Source organism: Motacilla alba, chromosome 2, assembly GCF_015832195.1.
Source record: "Motacilla alba alba isolate MOTALB_02 chromosome 2, Motacilla_alba_V1.0_pri, whole genome shotgun sequence".
NCBI lineage: Eukaryota > Metazoa > Chordata > Aves > Passeriformes > Motacillidae > Motacilla > Motacilla alba.
The window spans coordinates 134,363,996-134,383,803 of NC_052017.1; the positions used below are offsets into that span (position 1 = coordinate 134,363,996).

The 19,808-nt window shown below is 43.1% G+C and overlaps 1 protein-coding gene across 2 annotated transcripts in view; it reads right to left on the reverse strand.

The window, feature by feature from the left end:
• Positions 1-3,407: 3,407 nt before the first annotated feature.
• Positions 3,408-19,808, reverse strand: part of SYBU (syntabulin) — a 40,390-nt gene continuing 23,989 nt past the window's right edge. Inside the window, exons 1-6 of one of the 2 annotated variants that reach the window (XM_038127653.1) lie at positions 13,239-13,389; positions 12,251-12,362; positions 10,343-10,445; positions 7,756-7,959; positions 6,630-6,779; positions 3,408-5,456 (exon numbers count right to left, since the gene is read on the reverse strand). In XM_038127653.1, the coding sequence (XP_037983581.1) occupies positions 4,358-5,456; positions 6,630-6,779; positions 7,756-7,959; positions 10,343-10,383 (1,494 nt within the window). In that variant the 5' untranslated portion in view covers positions 10,384-10,445; positions 12,251-12,362; positions 13,239-13,389 and the 3' untranslated portion in view covers positions 3,408-4,357. Of the gene's footprint in view, positions 5,457-6,629; positions 6,780-7,755; positions 7,960-10,342; positions 10,446-12,250; positions 12,363-13,238; positions 13,390-19,808 lie in introns of those variants that run through there. The other variant, XM_038127652.1, reaches the window with a different exon arrangement.

A 19,808-nucleotide genomic window follows, 5' to 3' on the forward strand; every position in this document is an offset into this window, starting at 1 on the left:
AATCCATTTGAAGCTATGTCTCATTTTTTAGAAGATTAGGTGATTACTGTTGGTTTTTTTTTGAGACAATACAAAGTAGATGTAAATCAATACTATTCATTAAAAATAACAACAGGTGGGCCAGTTGCTAAGTTGCAAATAAAGCCCCTTTACATCATCAAAGCACATTTAATCATTGAGCCTTCAGCCATTTTAAAAACCCTTGAGTTCTGCCACCTTCTGCTTGGGACTCCTCCTGCATTGCTTTTCCCTCCTGCTGTGTACTGCTTTGCTGTTCTTCTATCTACCTGCCAGATTTGAGCACAGTTGCTCTAGAGATTCCTCCCATCTCTGCCCTGTGTTGACATGGTGCCAGTAAGGAGGATGCTGCTCTTGGAGGAAGTCTCTTGAATGGTGATAACCCCTGCATTAGTATCAGTTTCATCTTTTTCCTGTGGTCTCTCTTCTTTCCTCCATCCTACATCTTGATTTTTTTATCCTTGATAAATATGATAACACTTTTGCTAAACTTACTGAGGCAGCTGCTCTGATACAATCTTTTCCATTGGTTTGAGTTTCTTGAAGATCCTGTACACCCCTGTGTGCATTTCTTGTCTTTCCTTTCTACTGCCATATGCTCCTCCTTTTCTCATTTATATTTTAGTTGTTGGCCATGTGTTTTTATTTTTTTTTTCTTTCTTGGCTGAAAGCTGGACTTGATTGCTTTCACTGATATTCTTGACTGTGGAGGATTGACCTGCCAGGATGACTGAAAAATCCTTTCCTTGACTGTGCTGTAGTTGTTCATGCTTGCCAGGTCCTGCGTTCATTTGTCTGAAGGGATTTGGAGTGAAATACTTATATAGGGCATATGTAAAACAGTGCTAAATATGTTTCAGGAGTTTGGGATTAAGAGAGAGTTGATTTACAGGGAAAGGAAGGAGAAATGTGTAATTACAAGCTGGGAACAGCCTTGTGAAAAGGACATAAGGAAGACTGAAAAGAGTCAACAGGCAGAAATTGATGCACAGCAAGTTCCACTTCAACATGAGGAAAAACTTCCTTACTTGAGATGAGTGTGCGCTGGAACAGATTGCCCAGAGAGGTTGTATTCTCCCCACGCTGAAGATACTCAAGTAGTGCCCGGATGCAATTCTGTGCCACGTGCTCCCTGCTTGAGAAGGGAAGTTGGACCAGATGACCAACTGTGGTGCCTTCCAACCTGATGCATTCTGTGATTCTGTGAAGGATAGAGATGAATCTCTAGTGGGAACGGAGTCAAATGCCCAAGCCTCAACATTTTCAGCAGCAGGGCATGTTGGGTACCTCTTTAGCTGAGTATGAAAGAAAGGCTTTTTTGTCCCTGGATTAGAAATAAAATGTATAGTGGGATTATGAACATGCATCCCCTCAGCCCAGGAAGAAGCTGATTTGGTTCCTATGCCCTAAGCCCGAATTCAAGTGTTCACTATTTTACCTGTGGTGTATGAGCTGCATGTCCTCCTCACCTGCATCTTTTGAGATAAGACTTTCCAGTGAGGTAGGGGTGTGGGTATGAGCATTTTCTAAACTCAGAAAAAAAGGATGGGAGTTTCTATTGAATTGTTTGGAGACTGATGATTCTCCCCTAGTTGTGTACAGTACCAGCGAGATTCAGTGAGACATGACTAAGACTTAAGTGTAATCTTTGAGGGAAAAAAGCGAAGGTGGTATGTTTGGAGCAAAAACTGACATATCCTCTATGGATCGTGGAACAAAGACCAAAGTCTGGGACTGGTGCATTATAGTAATTCAGGTGTGGTCTAATAAAGGGTACCTTGAGCTCTCTATGTCCTTGCAGTGTGGAGGAGGAAAGGTGGAGGCTTAGAAGTGAGCTGAATTTTAGATAGCGATCAGAACAAAGGCTTTTATCAGGAATGTGATCGGAATGCTCCGATCACTGAGCATAGTAGTTAAATGTCTTAGGAGAGTTGAATTGACTGAAGAATCTTAAGGGCAGAAAGAAACTGACGGTTCTGGTGATGAGATCTGCCTATTGGCATCTTAAACATAAGTGTAGTTTTTTGCCACTTTGTTGCATCTTGTTGCAAAAACTCCCCACAAAGTCAACAGTGAATGCATCTAGAACTGAAGATCACTTTTTCTTTTAAATTATGGTGCATTTCAGTGTCACTCAAAGATCACTTAAACAATAATGTCTGTGAAAGAAAAATCCAACATTGTAATGAAGTTCTTAACATCAGGTATAAAATACTGCTGTCCTGGCTCTGCATAGACATATTTTGATGTAGGAATAAAATTTTCTGGAATGTGTTTCAGTCCCAAAAAGAGATATTCAGGAATTATGAAAGTCCATGGTTGTGTAAAATTTATACTGATAATATCTCCAACTGGTAATTTTGGTCCCTGTAATGTAAAAGCTTTTGAGAGTGACATTTGAGTAATATGCAGTGCAGCACTGTCACAAGGCAAGCCAGACGGCTGCAGGCACCCAAGAAGGTGGGAGAGCATGGAAGACAAAATTATGGCAATGTAAGCAAGATGCTCTCATGTCCATCTCTGTTAGATGGGGATTATATTACTTCAAATGATCTGTTAGAGTTCTCTTCCTTAATGTAATGCTTAATGAAGCCTCTAGAGTCTCTACTGCAAACACAAAATAATTCACCACTCAGGCACCACGTGAAAGGTGTGCAAGTCACCTCTGTAAGCACCAGTATCACCCTGTTGAGTGTCGCAAATGCTCCCCACACACGGCCAATTATACTCCTTTGTGGAGTACTCATAACTTCCTTCCCAAAAGCTGCAGAGCAATACATGGCACTGTCAGGCTTCCCTGGATCCCTTCATCTCTGGGTCACACAAGGAAATACTACACTTCCTTTGCTGAAGGGGAAAACAGGAGGCCAGTGAGGTTTAAATGGCCAGAGACGGGGTTGAAAGCTTGGGTGGAGCCAGACAAACCCCACTCTTTTGCCTGTTGCATTGCTGTCCTCTGATCTATCCACAGATCTTAGGTTTTGGACATGGAGAATTCATGTTTTGATGGTCACAGTGTGCATGCACACTGAGACCATATGACTGTCAGGTAATTTAAATGCCAGAAAGACTGGTATTGTTCTGGGATTGCAGCACTGAGGAGTTACAGGTTTCCAGATAATTGCACTGGGTTAAAGATTAGGTCACTTGCATCCATGAAGGCAGTGTGAGGCAGCAGAGTGGGTTGTGTGTGCAACTGCAGCCCAGCTGGAGCCTTTAATCAGCCTGGTGAGTGCTTACACTTGGAACTGTATTCAGGTTTTCTCAGTCTAGTTCTGATCTCCTGGAACAGTACCTGATACAGCACTTCCCCTAGCTCAGCCTGTACCTGACAGCTCAGCTAGAATGGGGCACTTTTTTATACCTTTCTACAGTAAAACACACACACATTTGACATAGCTATCATGCTTTACTGAAGTTGTGATTATAAAGGTAATTTACAATAAAGCAATTAAATAAACAATAAGTTAAAACACAATACATTTATACATAGTATTTCAAAGGGCTTAAAAGACTATCAGGTTCCAATACATAAAGACTTTAAAACAACATTAAGAATCAAAGTGTATCCACGCCTATACTTATCATTGTAACAAGTGTTAAGACTCCCAACGATGTACATTTTTGGTTACAGTCCCTGTATACGCACAAGACCAGTGAAATGCTCAAGCAATTGCACAATTGAGAAGAGCACTACATGAGACAGGCACAAACGATGTGCTGGAAGCTGCCTGGGGAATACGGGTTTTACCTCTAAATTGAATTGACACTTGGGACAACAAATGGAAAGCGCTAGCATGCTTTCTGGAGCACAGGTGTGATACCCTAAGGGAAGGTTAGTGCTGTCTAGAGAAATACCCCACCTTTCTCTGGCTACTTGTTCCATTGTGCATCTTGCACTACCCTTGAGCCAGTGCAAAGCACTTGTACATTTGCTCAGTGAACCATCCAGGGAGAGTGACTGAGCTTGATCCTAGCTCAGCAGTGGAACATGGAAGAGCACTATGCTTGAGTTCCTATTTCTCTGGTTATGTTCACTGTGCAGATGTGCTGGCACCAGAAAGTCACCAGCTTAAGGGAGGGACATGATGCCTCAGAGCAGGAGGACTATTTCTGTAAGCAGCAGTACTGTTAAAAACATCTTGTGGAAGTAAGAGGTTCAGCTTATTTTTTTTTTTATTTTGAAACAAGGAACATGTTTTTAACTGATTTATAGTGCAAATCAAATAGTCAAAAGCAAAGGATGGACTCTGCCAGAATATACAGTAACCTTTTATGATCTATCTCATCCCTCTCTCTCTCTGCCTCAGCCAGCTGGTACCCAGGGACAGAGTGAACTTTAGGTTTTGATATTGAAGGGTGTTCGGCGTAAAGAGTGCAGGGCCACCAGGCAGCAACCACGAAGCAATGCTCCAATATTGTAAATAGGATCTGTTCCTCCTCTCTGAGTACTCAAAGCCCACACAATAGTTGGTACAACAGGGGCTGCTACAGCCAGAAGATCCCCGAGGAGACTGCTGCTCCAGTATCTCCTCTTTATTTCCGTATTAACATACTCAAATGCTTCATCATCATGAGTTTCTGTAAAATCAAGCTCTTTCATGAAGCGGTTTTCATTAACTCTGTGCTCCACCTTCCTGCATGGAGACTCCATAGGAGACAAAAGGATGGCAGAATTGGGATCACTTGGAGTCAAGTCCACTATGATACCAGAATCACTGAAGCTTCCAAGAGAAAATTCACCCAGTTCCTTCAGTGAAGAAGGCGGGCTTAGAGGACAGGTGTCTTGACCTCTGAAGATGTTTTGAATGAGCTGCTCCACATCCAAGCTATATGGCACCACATCAGTCTGGATGGCCTGTTCCACCATCATGTTGCTTTTTTCTTCTTCCTGGCAATAAGTTAGTTTTCCATCCAGAATTATTTCAAGCATCTCTTTATTTACAGCAGAACTGAAGGGAGCTGGATCACTCAACTCAGAGGTTGTGGTGGTCAAACTCTCTCCAGATGAGTCAGTCCCGTTAGCTCTGTCCTCACTAAGAAGCAGATCACTGTCTGCCACCTCCTCCAGACCTTGGTCCTCTATGATGGGGCTGTCTGGCAGGGTGGCACACAATGATAACAGCTTCCCCTCTGAGTCGCTCGTGTACTCCAGGCACTGTTCATCCCTCACAGAGTGGTTCTGAGCTATCTCCATGCTCTGCAGCAAAGATTCCAGTTTCTTGTTTTGAATGTTTATGTCTACGAAGTATTTCTGAATTTTTTTGTCTTTCTCAGCCAAGCTATTTTTCATGCTTTCAATAACCTGCTTGAGTTGTTTAATTTCACTTCTTGCTTCCTTTAAGGCTAGCTCTGCCTCCACACGATTGCACTCTTCTTCAATCCAGTCTTCCCTCATCCGTCCCAGCTGAGCTTTAAGCTCTTCTATTTCTGTTTCCCTGTAGCAAAATAAAAATGATGTAACACTTCTGCCAACTGCTCAGTTAAAGTCAACATTAGGCCCTCACCACACAGTGACAGCTCTGCTGCTGAGATGCTCCAAGAAGGAAGCAAATTTCTCCAGGTGCCATTTGTGACCACCTCTGAGACAGCCAAGATATGCCGGCTGATTGCTAATGGGAGTCACTGACCTCCCCACAAAACCAGCAGCCTTGTGGGCCGTGCCATGATCCTGGACAATTTGAGGCACAAATGGTGACCTCTAGGTCACGTCTAACCACTGTAGTGCTTAAAATCTCCCCTACTGCCTCACCCTGGAGCAAAAGGGAAACAGCTGCCTGGATGCATCCCTAGTGCCTGCCAGCAGCTTGTCACATACTGCCAGAGCCAATGCTGGCCTTGGACAGCCAGGGATCTCAGGTCTGCAGGCACATGGCTGGCTTTCCCCAGCAGGGAGCCAGAGGCTGCTGCAAGCACATGGGGAGCAAGTGGGGGAGAGGGGACTCCTATGTCAGTTCCAAGCCTTGCTGATGCAGAGGAAGAGCATAGGGTCCCTGGAACTCTGTCTTGGGCCCCATTCAAACAGCCCTTTGTGCCCCCTTGGGTTTTCTGTGCTGGAGAGCCAGCTCTCAGAGTGCAGTTTTAGTAAGAGACATCTGCTGCTGGGTAATGCATGTTGTCACTTCTTTGCTCAGCATCCACACAAAGGGCTATTGTGAAAAATTCAGTATGTAAGTGACAAAAAAACAAACAGGCACAGTGGTTTGGGTGTGAACTTTTCTTTCACTGAGGAAAGGGGGACATTTGCAGTTCTACTTCACTGAGGTAGAACAGGACACTAAGGTAAAACATGCTGGCAGGTAGAAACTGTTCTATGTATAAAAGGTCTCAATCTGAATTAGGACTTGTAAAAAGTCCTTTAAAAGTGTTTTATTGTGAAAGTTCCAAGAAGGAAAAAGAGACAGCTATATTTATAAATAAATTCATTGTTTTGCATCCCCTTAGTACACTCTAAAACCTGAAATACTGAAAACAACCTAACCAGACTAATGGTATTTCAAATTTCTTCATGTAAACTTCATTGATCAAGAAATGAGTAAAACCACTCAGGATTCCGACCCCTAAATGTTCCCAAATAAATCTTTCTGACTGATTTCTGAAGTGAGATTTACCTTTCTTTGAGTTTGCTTTCAGATTCCTTCAGCTTGGTTTTCAAATGTCGTACTGTCACTTCTTTCTGCTGCAGAGGAGTCAAATACTGCTCTGGATTTTGTGGCTTAATGCTGTGATTGTCACCACAAGAATTGTATCTCCCTGACCGCCTGAAAAAATCCAAAATAAACCATCACATAACATCACTCTTACAGTTCTTAAGTCCTGGCAGAATGAAAAACATCTCGTTGACTGATAAATGCAAAACTTGACTCATCTGGGGCTCCTCAGTGTCCACACAAGTTACTTCACCTTGCAAATCAAAGTACTTGAGGAAACAGCTGATTTGTAGCTACAGTGCAAGATTTACTATTTATTGTACTAGGTTTCAGTGTCATTACATCAAATGAGGCTTTCAACTTTATTTTAACTTTAAAATACCTGGCCACCCCCTCACCCCAAATGGGTGGTGTGCCCAAGAACAGGCAGGGCGAGGGCACCCATCTACAGCCAGTCAGGCGAGGCAGCCCAAGGACTTTATAAATCCACACAGGATTTATAAAGCTGAGCACACTGAAATCTGTACTCATCCTGTCTAGCTTTGGGTGTGTACCTTACATGCTTGGCTGCTCAGCTGTCTGGGAGAGAGGGCAACAGCAGCAGCATGGTGGCCATTTCTTCTCTGCAATGTATGTCACATGCTCTGGCAGGTATCTGTACTCTTTCCTATACAGGAAACTGCACTCCTTAGGGAGGTGCCTAAGGCTAGGCGGGGTGAATTTTCGCCCAAGTGTAGCATGTTTCCTACACTACCCCACCCAATTCTCTTTGAAGTGAAAAGAACCCTACAACAAACAAACCAGTAAATCCTCATGACAACTGACGGCATGAAATAGCCTGCCTTGGAGTGAAAACCAAATGCAAAGGACTTTGACTTAAAGTAAACTTGAATTTTACAGTGCTGAAACAATAAAGCTTTTACATGGTATGGAGAACCTTGCTGACTGTTAAGTCACCTATACGAGGCATCATAACTATGGTGAGGAGCAAGATGACCTGCACGGCAACTCCTACAGCTGATCCCACACTACAGCGCACAGAGAGTGTCAATGTACCCAACACCCAGAGGCTGAAATACAGACTTGCCTCATCACTGGACTGCTGTCACTTCCTTTGTATGAGCCTGAGTTGCTGCTGCTGGCTGAAGAAGCCCTGTAACTCTGATGGATGTTAGCAGGACTCAGATGGTTTTTGCACAGTGTTGATGAAGCATCCTTTCCATGTGAAGCAGGTGGACTGGCTCCAGACTTGTAGGATAAGGATCCATTATTCCGACCGTAAGGACCACGACTGGAGAAGAACCAAAATGGTGAAAGCATTATTCTCATCACACAACCCATTATATGTCTTATTTTACACACAAAAGTTCTCTAAACAATAAACCAGAGAGATAACTGTGAGTGGCTGGAAAGAAATAAAATTCTGACATGATCAGCCACTGCACGTTCTTTCACTGGCAGGGGGCTCTCAGTCCGAATTACGTGTTCTAAGAAAATCTCAGCCATTTTACATCTCTCTGTGGACAGAACAGTTCCCAGTGACTCCATCAGATTATCCATGTTCCCTGAATCTTTGACTCTGTTAAGTAAGGAGAGGCCTGTGGTCTGGACTAATGCCAAAAGAACCACACTCCAGCTTTCCCTGGCCAGGCCTGCAGAGTGGTGCCTGTGCATGCAGGGTTGCTGTTAGACTGCTTTCATGCTCCTCGGCAAGCAGCCTGAGGGATCACAGTGTGCACTGCAAACAGATTTTGTTTGGGCCACTGTTCTTTTCTGCCTTTGGCATACTGGGTGCTTCATCTGTCATGGTCAGCTATTCATTCACTTCGATATAGTTTGAGCCCCATGGAGAGCAGGCTGAAATGGTATTAAAAGAGACAAAGGAAAGCACAGTATTTTCTTTTTTTCTTCCAGTTTTTCTCATACATATTTACCTTTTCCTTTCCATTCTTTATTAAAGACTCTGTTAACTGTGTGTGCTTGAAAGCAACTGGTATCCTCCCTGCCTGAGAGCTGGCCAAGGGCTGGAGTGCTCTGAGGCCAGCTTCCTGGGATGTGTCCTTTTCCTGCTCACTTGGTTTGTCATCCTACACTACTCCACTGCTACCTTCACTCTCCCATTGAAGTTGTTCTTATAAATGGTAATGAAAGGGCAGGATTAAAAAAATAAAAAAAAAGAATCCAAACAAAAAATACCAGAAAAAGGCAAACCCAGCCAGCAAAAGAGAAGGCTTGAATAGAAAAAAATCAAATACCACAGAATTATGAAGCAACATCTCTTCTTTAAATTGTTTCACTTGGTTTTTTCCCTTCTCAGCAAATGGAACAGTTTATAAGGAACAGATGGTTGAGTGGCTGCTGTGAACCTTCATCACACTGCTGTGGTTTGGGTGATTTTGTAATTATTTTACAATGAAGTACAGGACTGTGGTTTGTGACAAGACTGAAATGTTTCATAGCAAGAACAGTTAAAAAAGAACATATTGCAAAGAAGATATCTCTTTCCACTTCATACAGTGTATCATCAACTCTGGTGTGTGGCAGAGACTGTGCTTAACATAGTAGGGCATCTGAAGGAGCCTTATTACAGAGGACTTCTGTCCAATACAGGATGTCAGTAGGCTCTAGTTTGGAATTATATTAAAATGCCCAGTAGTGTATGAAATGACACAGAATCTTACTGAAATTAAGGTGATTTTAGGGCTTCCTATTATACTTAGTACCATTTTTTTCCCCACAGACAGTAACTTTACTTGTTGAATGTAATCTAGAGTGAACTCAAGTAGTGTTTACTTTCTTAAGTATCTCATGATACAGGCAGGAAAGTGCTCTCAAAGCCTCCTTCTGACAGCCTCTGTGTGCCGGAACACATCGCGACCTTCAGGACGCTGGTGTGGCTCAGGCACACGGGTACCCTGCTGCCATCCCAGCCTGCCTGCCAGCCCTTCCACCACGGGCAGGAAACCAGTCCTGTCCCTGTGAACTCCTTCCTCCTGCTCCACAAAATGTAACCAGCAGGGATTGTGTGGGCAGAACACAACATGCGCTGCTCCATCCCATTGCCCCTGTGTTCTCAAGCTGCCTGAATTTGCAATCCACAGATGACAGGGAGAAATCTTACAGAAATATTTTATATTTATGTTCACTTAGACAGATGGCTGTGATATAAGTTTTGTTTTTTAAATTGTCTATAGGCTGGGCAAGGGTATTTTAGAAAAAAAAATCCAACATCAAAGGCAATACTGTCTACTTCTTACAACAAAAAATAAAATCGTGATCTGGAAAGGTGTAAGCTCAGCTGACAATTTATGACAGAGATGAAACAAATTGTTAAGACCAAAAGGTTTAGGTTAACTGATTAGAAACACTGCTGTTAACTAACACACCCAGCTCTCTCTCCACTCCAGTCAATGCCTTTTCTGCCTTACCTGATTCTATTTCTCGTACTTGTCATGAATAAACAAAAAAAAAACCAAACAACCCAACAGCTGGCTGATCTGGCAAACTGACAATTTTTGTGCACTGAATACAGCATTTTTTTCTTTCTTATATTGCAGTTCTCACCAGCGCGCTACCCAAGAGCCTTGTGTTAACACAATTGTTTTAAAATGCAAGACCTTACACAGTAGTCTATCTTTGCACTAGCAATATTCAGGAAACACTGCTTTGCTTACTTGCGAGAAAAAGAAGATCTCTTGCTTCCAGCAGCCGACATATGGACTTCAGGTGCTGAAATACTGCCCGTGCTGCTTGAAGAGCTAAAATCGGCTTCACTGCCTGGAAAGGAAAAGGAAAGAGTGAAAACATGATGGAAATTATAACTCAAAGATTGTTTTCAAAATAACAGTGAATCACAAGCATCCTTCCTTTGTCTGTTCTGTGTGAATTTCAGAAGTTGCATGGATTTTCAAACATCCCTGGGGACAAGAGCTGGATTTGTTCCAGATTTTCCCCTTTTCTTCAGAACCGGCACTTCAACAAGAGCAAAAAAAACACTTGGACACAAACCCCTCACATTACAGAAGCCATTTTAGGTCTCAGACAGGAACACTTGTTGTGACAACCTGTTTGCTCTCTCACAGACATCGACAGACGAATGAGGCTGCTCACGTGGCTCCTTCAGGAGCACAGTGATTAGGAACACACCACTGTAACTGGGTATTTCTGATGCTTTCAACCATGCAGAGACACTGCTCACTGCTTCTGTTTTGTTTTCTCAGGTAACATAAATGTACATATATATTTAGGTATAAACCTGGACAGGCTAATGGTATATCTATATATTTATCTACACACATATGGATATTTTCATGTGGCAGAGAAGCATAGTGAGGCAGTTCTAATAACCTTAAAATAATCCAGTAATCACATGTAGGTCTCAAGTGCTTCTCAGGTACCAAGTCATCTGATTACTGATTTTCTACAGATCACACCTTTTATTTCCCAAGCTCTGGCATATACAGAAAACTGCTCTCATTTTGCTAAGGTAGATAGATGTACTAAGAAAGTCTTATCCTCTGAAAGAAAACCACACCAAAGCTATATTTTTTTTTTCCAATCTGTCAGTCTAATGTCAGTCTATATCATCCTATGCCATACCCAGGTCTCATGCTGTTGAGCCACAATCATGAATGGTGACTTTGGCTGAGGGGATGGAAATAACTCTCCAACATCCTTTAAGCAGCTGACCAAGCACAGCATTTTTCATCTGGGAATTTCTGGATGTCATCCCATGGATAGACATCCCCAAGCCAGCAGTTGCAAACTTGCCATTTTTGCTGTCTTTTCCACACAGGAGAGATGCAGCTGGAGCCACCATCATACACTGCAGCTAGACCTTCTAGTCCTCAATCTCTCTTAAATTCTACACAGAGCTGATGGTGAAAGGTGCATCTTTCACCCTGAACACCTGAGACTGGGAAAAGACTTTGACAGAGCCGGGCTTCACAGTCTTAAAGAGGCTGAGACAGCCAGCAACCATTCTTACCATCGGGCAACACTTAGCGACTGGCCTTAGGATAAAGGTGCAAATGGATTTAATCCAGTACTTTCCCTACCTCAAGGGGAAGTACATTTAACCCAACCTTTCCCTCCCTACCAGCCTCTATTTCTCTGTGCCTCTGCATCAGCCCATCCCAGGATATTCCTCAGCCCAATTTCAAAGTGCTCACATACAAAGCTTAGCTCTTCAAAAGGGGATTCCAGGGATCAGCTCTAGCACCTCTAACCAGCTCCGTACCCAGTACAACGCCCCTGATAATCAGACCCAAGCCACCACACCCATAACCAGATCAGAGCTGCGTGCAAATTTGCAGGGGGAAGAAGGAAAGCAGCAAAGCCACTTGGTTTCACAGAGTATTTATATAATGTTTACAGATGTAAATGTGAGTGACCCTCTCCTTAGAAAGCAAAACGATCATGGGACATGATGTTCCAAGACGCAACAGAGTTTTCCTGGTAAACAAAATATCCCCATCTACAAGACTAACGTACACTCCAAATAACCTCTTGGTATCACTACACCCAAAACTACTTTTCTAAACATGACCCAAACAGGTAAACACGTCACACAGATGTCATACCTCTGGTGTTCTGGTCCCCAAAACATTCCTGTGCTTGCAGGACGCCAGCAGCTTTCCCAAGGCAAGTCCTGGCCGTGGCACAGAGAGCAGGAGCCCTAGCCAAGGTTCATCTCTGGGTAAGCAGATCACATCATAATCAGATCTTGCTATCGAAAGCATTGCCGAGTAGCAAGGCTACTTAACAAACGCCTCTCCCTGACCTGCCTGGCTTGGAGCACCAAGAGCTGCAGGGCTGGGCACTGCTGGTAAGAGCCAGCAGAGCCTGAAAACACAACCACACCATCAGCAAAGCCTTCTGAAAGACTGAACTGCATCTGAGACCAGGAACTGTGTCTACAAAGCATGAACTAACCTTTCTGGCCCCAGTTCTAATAACAGCTACACACAAGCTTAACACTTCGCACAGGAGACTACTTATGTTTAAAATTAGGCATGTGGCTATTTATAGGATCTTTGAGAACATTTTATAAGTTAAAGGGGTCACTGCTAGTAATGATTCCAAGTGTACAAATGACGTTCAAGCCAGTTTTGTCTGTAGCAGAGCTTGACAGCAATGTTATTAGGAGACTTTAAAAAACATCTTTTCCCATTTAGTAGACATCTCTGAGCAAAATAACATGGCATCTATCCATAAAATATCCATTGCAACATATTCTCCTGGGTAGGCGTGACTTCTGTCTTACAAATATCTCAACAAAACATGAAACTCCCTGTCTAGCAGCAGTGCAGGCAAGAGCTGAACACAACTTCTCGTTCTCCTAATGCCATTCTCCAGGCTGACAGCTTCCTAAGGATGACTCTTGATTGTTTTTGTCACTGTGACTATGCAATTGCAAAAACTCAGACATGTAAGCTCCAGAACAGCTTATTAATTTAGTGCTAACAATGAAAGAGACTGACATTTCTCAACCCCGCATTCCTTTGTCCTAACTGGCTGTAACACTTGTTTAGCTCCAATCAGACACTTTTCTCTGAAAAGGACTCTTACCCTTTCCTGCAAAAGATGCTACACGTTGAGTCACCAGCTTCAGCAGTCTGTAATTTGGAGATCACTCATTCAAATTCTTCCAGGCTGCAGCCATCAGTGTCCCAGCCCATGGAGCCAGCCCGGGGTCCACGCCGGGCAGCCCGTCCTCCGGCCTCCCCCCGCCCGGCAGCGGGCTCCGAGCAGCACGCCCACGCTACGGGAGCAGAGCTCTGCACCGCTCTGTGCACTGGGAGGAACAGCACAGGGACGGCCAACCAAGTACCGTCACATTTTCCAGGGCTGCTCTTTGCCGGGAATGGGTATCTGAGAAGCAAGAGAGCAATCCCGCAGAGCCCAGCGCTCGGTGGGCTGCGGCACCGAGCCGAGAGCGCTGTGCAGGCAGCATCACGCTCTGTGCCGCCTTTTCGCCTCCTTGCTGCCCTGACAGCATCGCGACGGCCACCGGGCTCGGCTGACACCGAGGGAGGAGAAGGGAGCCCGTGCCAGCTGCGGGGCTGCCTCTGACGAGCCGTGCGGGCAGCGCCACCGGCAGAGGCGCACAGGGGGACCGCGCTCCGGCAGACGCGTGTGGCACCTGCTGCCACCGCTGCTCGGGGAGCTCACGCTCTCCTGTCGCAGCACGGCAATCAACTGGCAAACTCTTAGGAATGCCTCAAGCGCAGGTTTCCCATCCTGCATCGGATGCAGTAAGAGATTCGGGGGCGGGATTGAGGAGCGGGAGAAGGAGCTGCCTGTGCGAGGCCCGCTCCGCCTCCAGCTGGCACGGCTGCGTGTTTACCCCAGCGGCGCAGGGCGGCACCACGGCCGCGATCCGGGCGGGGAAAAGCCTCACCTCTAACTGAGTCCCCTGCCCTGCCTCAGCCACAGCGCAAGGACAACAGCGGTACAGTTCCCTCCTAAAAGGAGTGTCTTACCCCTTCCTGCAAAAGATGCTACGCGTTGAGTCACCAGCTTCAGCCGCACATCATTTGGAGTTCATACATATACATATACATATACATATACATATACATATACATATACATATACATATACATATACATACACATACACATACACATACACATACACATATACATATACATATACATACACATATACATATACATACACACATATACATACACATACACATATACATATAGTCATGTTTATGGAGTCAAAAGATACATGTTGTACACCAGAAACGACCAAGGAAAGAAAACCACACTGCTCGCATGCACTGGAAAATGTAAAAAAAAAATAGCTGCAGAGAAGCAATGAAATCTTTAACATTTCAGGCTTTTCTTCAAATAACGCCCTTTAAAATGACATATCTTTATATGTATATCAGTCTTGAAGTAAGTTTTGCATATAGGCAGTGAAACAGAGCTGTAAAAAAACCCAGTGCTGACAGAAACAGCTTGTCCTCAATTTGTAAAGCATTTAAATTTGCTGAGCTTTCTTGCCTTCAAAAGCACTTTGTGATACAGCCAAGTGACCAAAATATGCATACATATTAACCACTTTGGTGCAGTTACTTGAGGAATAAGTGGCATGCTGTCTCTCTAGACAGCTTGATTTTGAGACCCCCAGATCTTAGGCCTGACTGTGTGAAAATATATCCAGCAAGGTCATTAGAAGCAGCTGGAAAAGTAGAGAGAATTCAGTTGTAATACCCACTAATGAAAGCACCTGTATTTTTAAGATATTTGGTTCAATTTATCTTCAGAGCTTTAACTCCCAGCTACATCTCTAGCTTCAATATTTAACAGCATAAGCAGTATATTTCCAGGAAGCACTAATGCTGCTTTTTTCTATTTAATATGGGGTTGTTCCTGCAAGATTTTGTACACCACAAATGACCTAGGAAAGAAAACCACACTGCTTACATGCACTGAGAAATGTAAAAAAAAATGAGCTGCAAAGAAGCAATGAAATTTTGCTTTAACATTTCAGGATTTTCTTCAGATAACACCCTTAAAAATGACCAATTTTGAAGCAAAGTCTCCTAGTGGGAAATGTGCTGAATTCAAAGTGTCAAGATCTTAGATGACAGTGGGTTTTGGTTCCAGTCCCGGCCTTTGACTTATTATTTATTTGACTTAGGATTATCGTATGGGAGACTCTTATTTTGAATTTAACTATTACAGTTCTCACTGAACAGTAACTGGGTAAAAGCAGATGTAGCCTTGAGAGCAAGGAACAGGTCACAGCTCTCTTCCATGTGGACTGCTGTAATCTTTGGGTGACAAAAGCTGTTCTCACATGCTCTGCCTCTGCCGGTATCACTCTCTCCATTATAATGAGAGGGGAAGAAGCTGAAGATGCCCAGTAGGTTGCACTGGTTCAGGAACTCTTAGGATTAGTGTGGATTTGGGCTCCTTTGGTCTAAAGAGGGCACTGGACTCAGACCTCGTCCTCAAGCTCTAACTGCTCAGGTGTGACACAGCACAGACTGGTAGCACTAGCACTGCCCAAATTTCAGAGGATTGAAACCTGCTCGATGCCTGCTCTCACAGAGATGGTCTGGCTCTGGTACGGAGGTTCACAGTGACTCCAAGGCATGCACGTGGGCACACCCAGGACTACAGGCAGGTGACCTGGTCTGGGACATGGCCACTTCCTCCTGGCATCTCTTGCGGGCATGTCTGGCATGCTCTCTGCCGTGAATCTTGGCTTTTAGTACCTTATCACCCCTCTGGTTTTATACGAGGTTTAGTCATCGAACTGACATTTGTGAGTTGTGCTCCACGAATAATGGCAACAGCAATGTCTGGCACCCTCAGTCCTAAGGCAACAGGCATCCCCTCGCTACCCCACTGCACTGGCCAATGAATGAAGCCATCACTCCCACTCTTGGGTGGACATCCACCCAACTGCTCGACAGTGCTCCCTCAGCAGACCAGTCTGTGGTCACATTTCAGCTGAGTGCTTGGCCCAGTAACAGCTGGGATCTTGGGCATCTGGCAGAGATGCAGTCAAAGGGGATGTGGAGACAAACTTTGGGTGTGGGTCTCCATAAATTGTTCAAATGCGTTGGGCTAGAAGACTTCCAGCTCAAAACCAGACAGACTTTTGGGAAGGACTGCAGCACAGATCCTGCTTCCCTGTGTTTGGATCAAAATGCAATTTTACAAATGATTATTTATCTTGATTTTCGCTCATTTTTCTTGCTTATTCTTTTTACTTTGAAAGGATTATTATCAAATAATTAATCTCATTATCAGTTTTCTGATCTAAGTACTATAGTTTTATAGTAATCTGAACCACACTAATGCAAATTATAAGCATTGCAGATCTCAACATGAATACATAATGTGACTTATGTATTCTGTGAAACCACAATCAATCAAGCTCTTCTCTCAAAACACAGTCACTACAAAATAATTACTGACATTGGCTGAGAGCCATCATGCATATTCTGCATATCACTATGATCTGGGCTTGTGTTTTTCTTAATTGTTTCTAATTCACTGATTTGTAGAGAAGCCAAAAGTGGATGTTGGAACAGACAAAGAGCACTACAAGTTGGAGTTTTTTTGCTGCTTTGTGTATTTTTAAGGCTATTTTTCATACAGAAGTCAGCCTGACCTAATTAATTTTTTGTGCTTCTGTATGGAGCTTGAGCCATTCTAACAACACCTTAAAAATGACTCCCACAATTTCACTCTTCTGCACCTGAAGTGACCTTTGTCAGGGGGAACATATGCTCATGGAGCAGAAGGGAACAGTCTGGGGAACTTATCTTCATGTTCAAACAAAAAGGCTCTTTGTTATCAGAGACAGAAGGATGCTGCTTTCCTACACCAACCTCAATACAAACATTGAGACTGGAGGTTCAAAAAATACACTGGGAGTTTTATAATGTAATGCTAAACTTGCATTTGACAGTTTTATAAATAATATCTTTAATCCACCTATGGACAAGTATATTTTATAAGTAACCATGCAGTATCACCTCAGGGGATTTTTTTTATGTACCAGGCAGTACTATTTGGTCTGTTTGAAGGGAAATGGATAGGCTGGTCAGAAGTATTTTTAGGACCTGGAAAATGTCATCTTTGGCAGGGATAACCTAGCAGTACGCAGAGAGGCAGCAAACTTCATCACAGACTGGGAAAAGATCCCAGCCCTCCTGTCACGTTGGTGGCAGAGGTTTAACAAAGAGGGTTCAGAGGCCCCTTCAACACATTTCCCAAATCTGGTTCCTGTGTGCAAGGAGGAGGAGCAGTGTATCTGCAACTGCATGAAATTGCATGCAAAACCTGATTCAAGTGAAAGCTTCTGCATAGTCACCCTTAATATTAGACATATGGTTTTCATTTTAATGTGCATAAAACATTTTAAATCAGTTTGACATGTTTTCAACAGGCAAGGGAAAAACACTGGAAGGAGAAACAGATCTGGGGGGTAACTGATGAAACAACCCTGCAATTCCAGGATGAAAAGCAAAATTTGTTGTAAGCTAATAAAATATTTACTGTAACACACATGTTGAAATTATTACAAAAAACTAATGAAGTTCAAGTGCCATCTGTTGAAAAGAACAGCAAAACCTTACGCAATTGGTTGCATAAACTATTTTTTTTACAGTAACAAATGCAAGGTAGGTCTGAGGCCAATGCTTTTCAAGTTATTACTGCCATCATTTGCTGCTTTTTTTCACTCTTACTGTTAAGAAGCAAAAATGACAGACAAGAAGCCTGTGCTTTTAAGCTTATTAATCCTTGCAGGTTTGTGGTCAAGCTGTATTCCACCAGCTCTAGCAAACAGACACAGCCTGCCCAGATTTCAAAAGCCAACAACTTCCTGTTATTTACAGAATCTAAGAAAGGTGGAACACAGACCTGTAATGAAGTGCCTCAGCATGGAAGCAAGACAATGTAATACTAATGAAATATGAAACAAACCTGGAAGAATTTTCATTTCTTTAAAATATATTTTATGTAATGGCATATATCAAATACACTACCATAAAGCAGGTTTGCTATTTTTTGATGCCACATTAAAGGCAGTACATTTCAGAGTCCTTGGGGAAGCCATGTCCACCTTGCAGTGGCTGGAGGCTGAATGTACAAAACGAGGCCGGGTCTCCAGCTCCTGGGGGGAGTTATGGCAGTTCTGGAACTGGTGCTCTCCCGAACTGCCATCTCAGTTGGGAACCACCTCCCACCAGTCTCACTCAGCAAAGCTTCTCAGCTCTGCCAAACTCATTTCTGTGCATGCCTAGAAGCAGGTCAGCTTAAAAAGGGGTGAACAGTTTGGTGCCTCTTTCAAAAGACCTGGGTGGGTGTTTCACACTACACCACACAAAACAAGCCAAATGACAGCTCTTTTATGCTGTCTGCTTTTCTTGGGAAAGAAAGGCTCCACCTGAGAATTTTTAGGGCCAGGCTTAGCTTTGAACTGGGAAGATGCTGCACACAATCTCCCAATCACCCCCCCAGGAACACAGCATCCAGCAATAAGAACTTAATAAAGAGATGAGGTCCCATCCTTGCAGCTTGTCATGCCCTTCTCTAGCTCCTCTATAAAACCACCTAGTAGTCTGGAATGCCTGTCTTCATTAACTCCTGCTACATGGGTGGAATCCATTCCAGCTGGAATTTCCCACAGCTCCCACCTCCATCAGAAGACTCCACCCTGCACACAACACAGCTGAAAAAACTCTTTTCTGCAATCTAGAGTTTTAGCAAAGTTGAGAAACTTTTATCTAGTTGTTCTGGCTGCTGGGTTTTGTTTTATGAGTACCGTGGTTTCTTTACTGGAACAGGGACTGGACATGCATTTTTCCTTTCTCGTAGGCTCTTCCCAAGCTCAGAATTCTTAACTTCAAGAGACAACCAAAACAGAGTGAAGACATCTAAAGCACAGCTTAATTGGGATTTAGATATCTATGTACATAAAAGCAAGTAAAATACCACTGCTTAAATAGGCCAGATGTTTAAAATGACCCCACTATCTGCAGAAATCTGATAAGTTGTTTATGCTTGACCTTCCTTTTCTGAGCCCAGTCACCACCAACTCACCAATGCCTTTATACAACAGTGAAATTAAGTAAGTGATATTTGCATGACTAAAATAAAGACATTCCTTTAGCTTTCCATCCCTATGCATAAATACAGATACATAAACACAAGGAATGTATTGACTTATCCACTCAATACTGCTCAAAAGTATTTGAAATAATAACTCCAAGGGAAAAAAATCTTTTAGGTAGTAATTTGGTCACCAAAAAACAAGATCAGAGAACACTGATCTTTAAGTCAATCTGATCTTTAAGTCTTGATATTTAAGTCAAACATGGCCAGAAAAATGTAAAATCAGATTTTTCTACTTTCTGTTTGAAATGATGCTTTAATTAGGGAAACTAATAAATGCCTCTCTTCTTTTAAAAATGGGGTAAAACATAAAAATAAATGCCCAAAAATTCAAAATATTTTAGACTGAATAAGGACTTTGTTTGGTTTGAAACAAAGATTTTCTTTAATGTTTTGATTTGGCAGCAATCCCCAAATCAATTGTTTGCATAGCTCTGCTTTGAACATAGTAAGATGTCAGAGAAAAAAGCAATAGGGGATGAAAAAA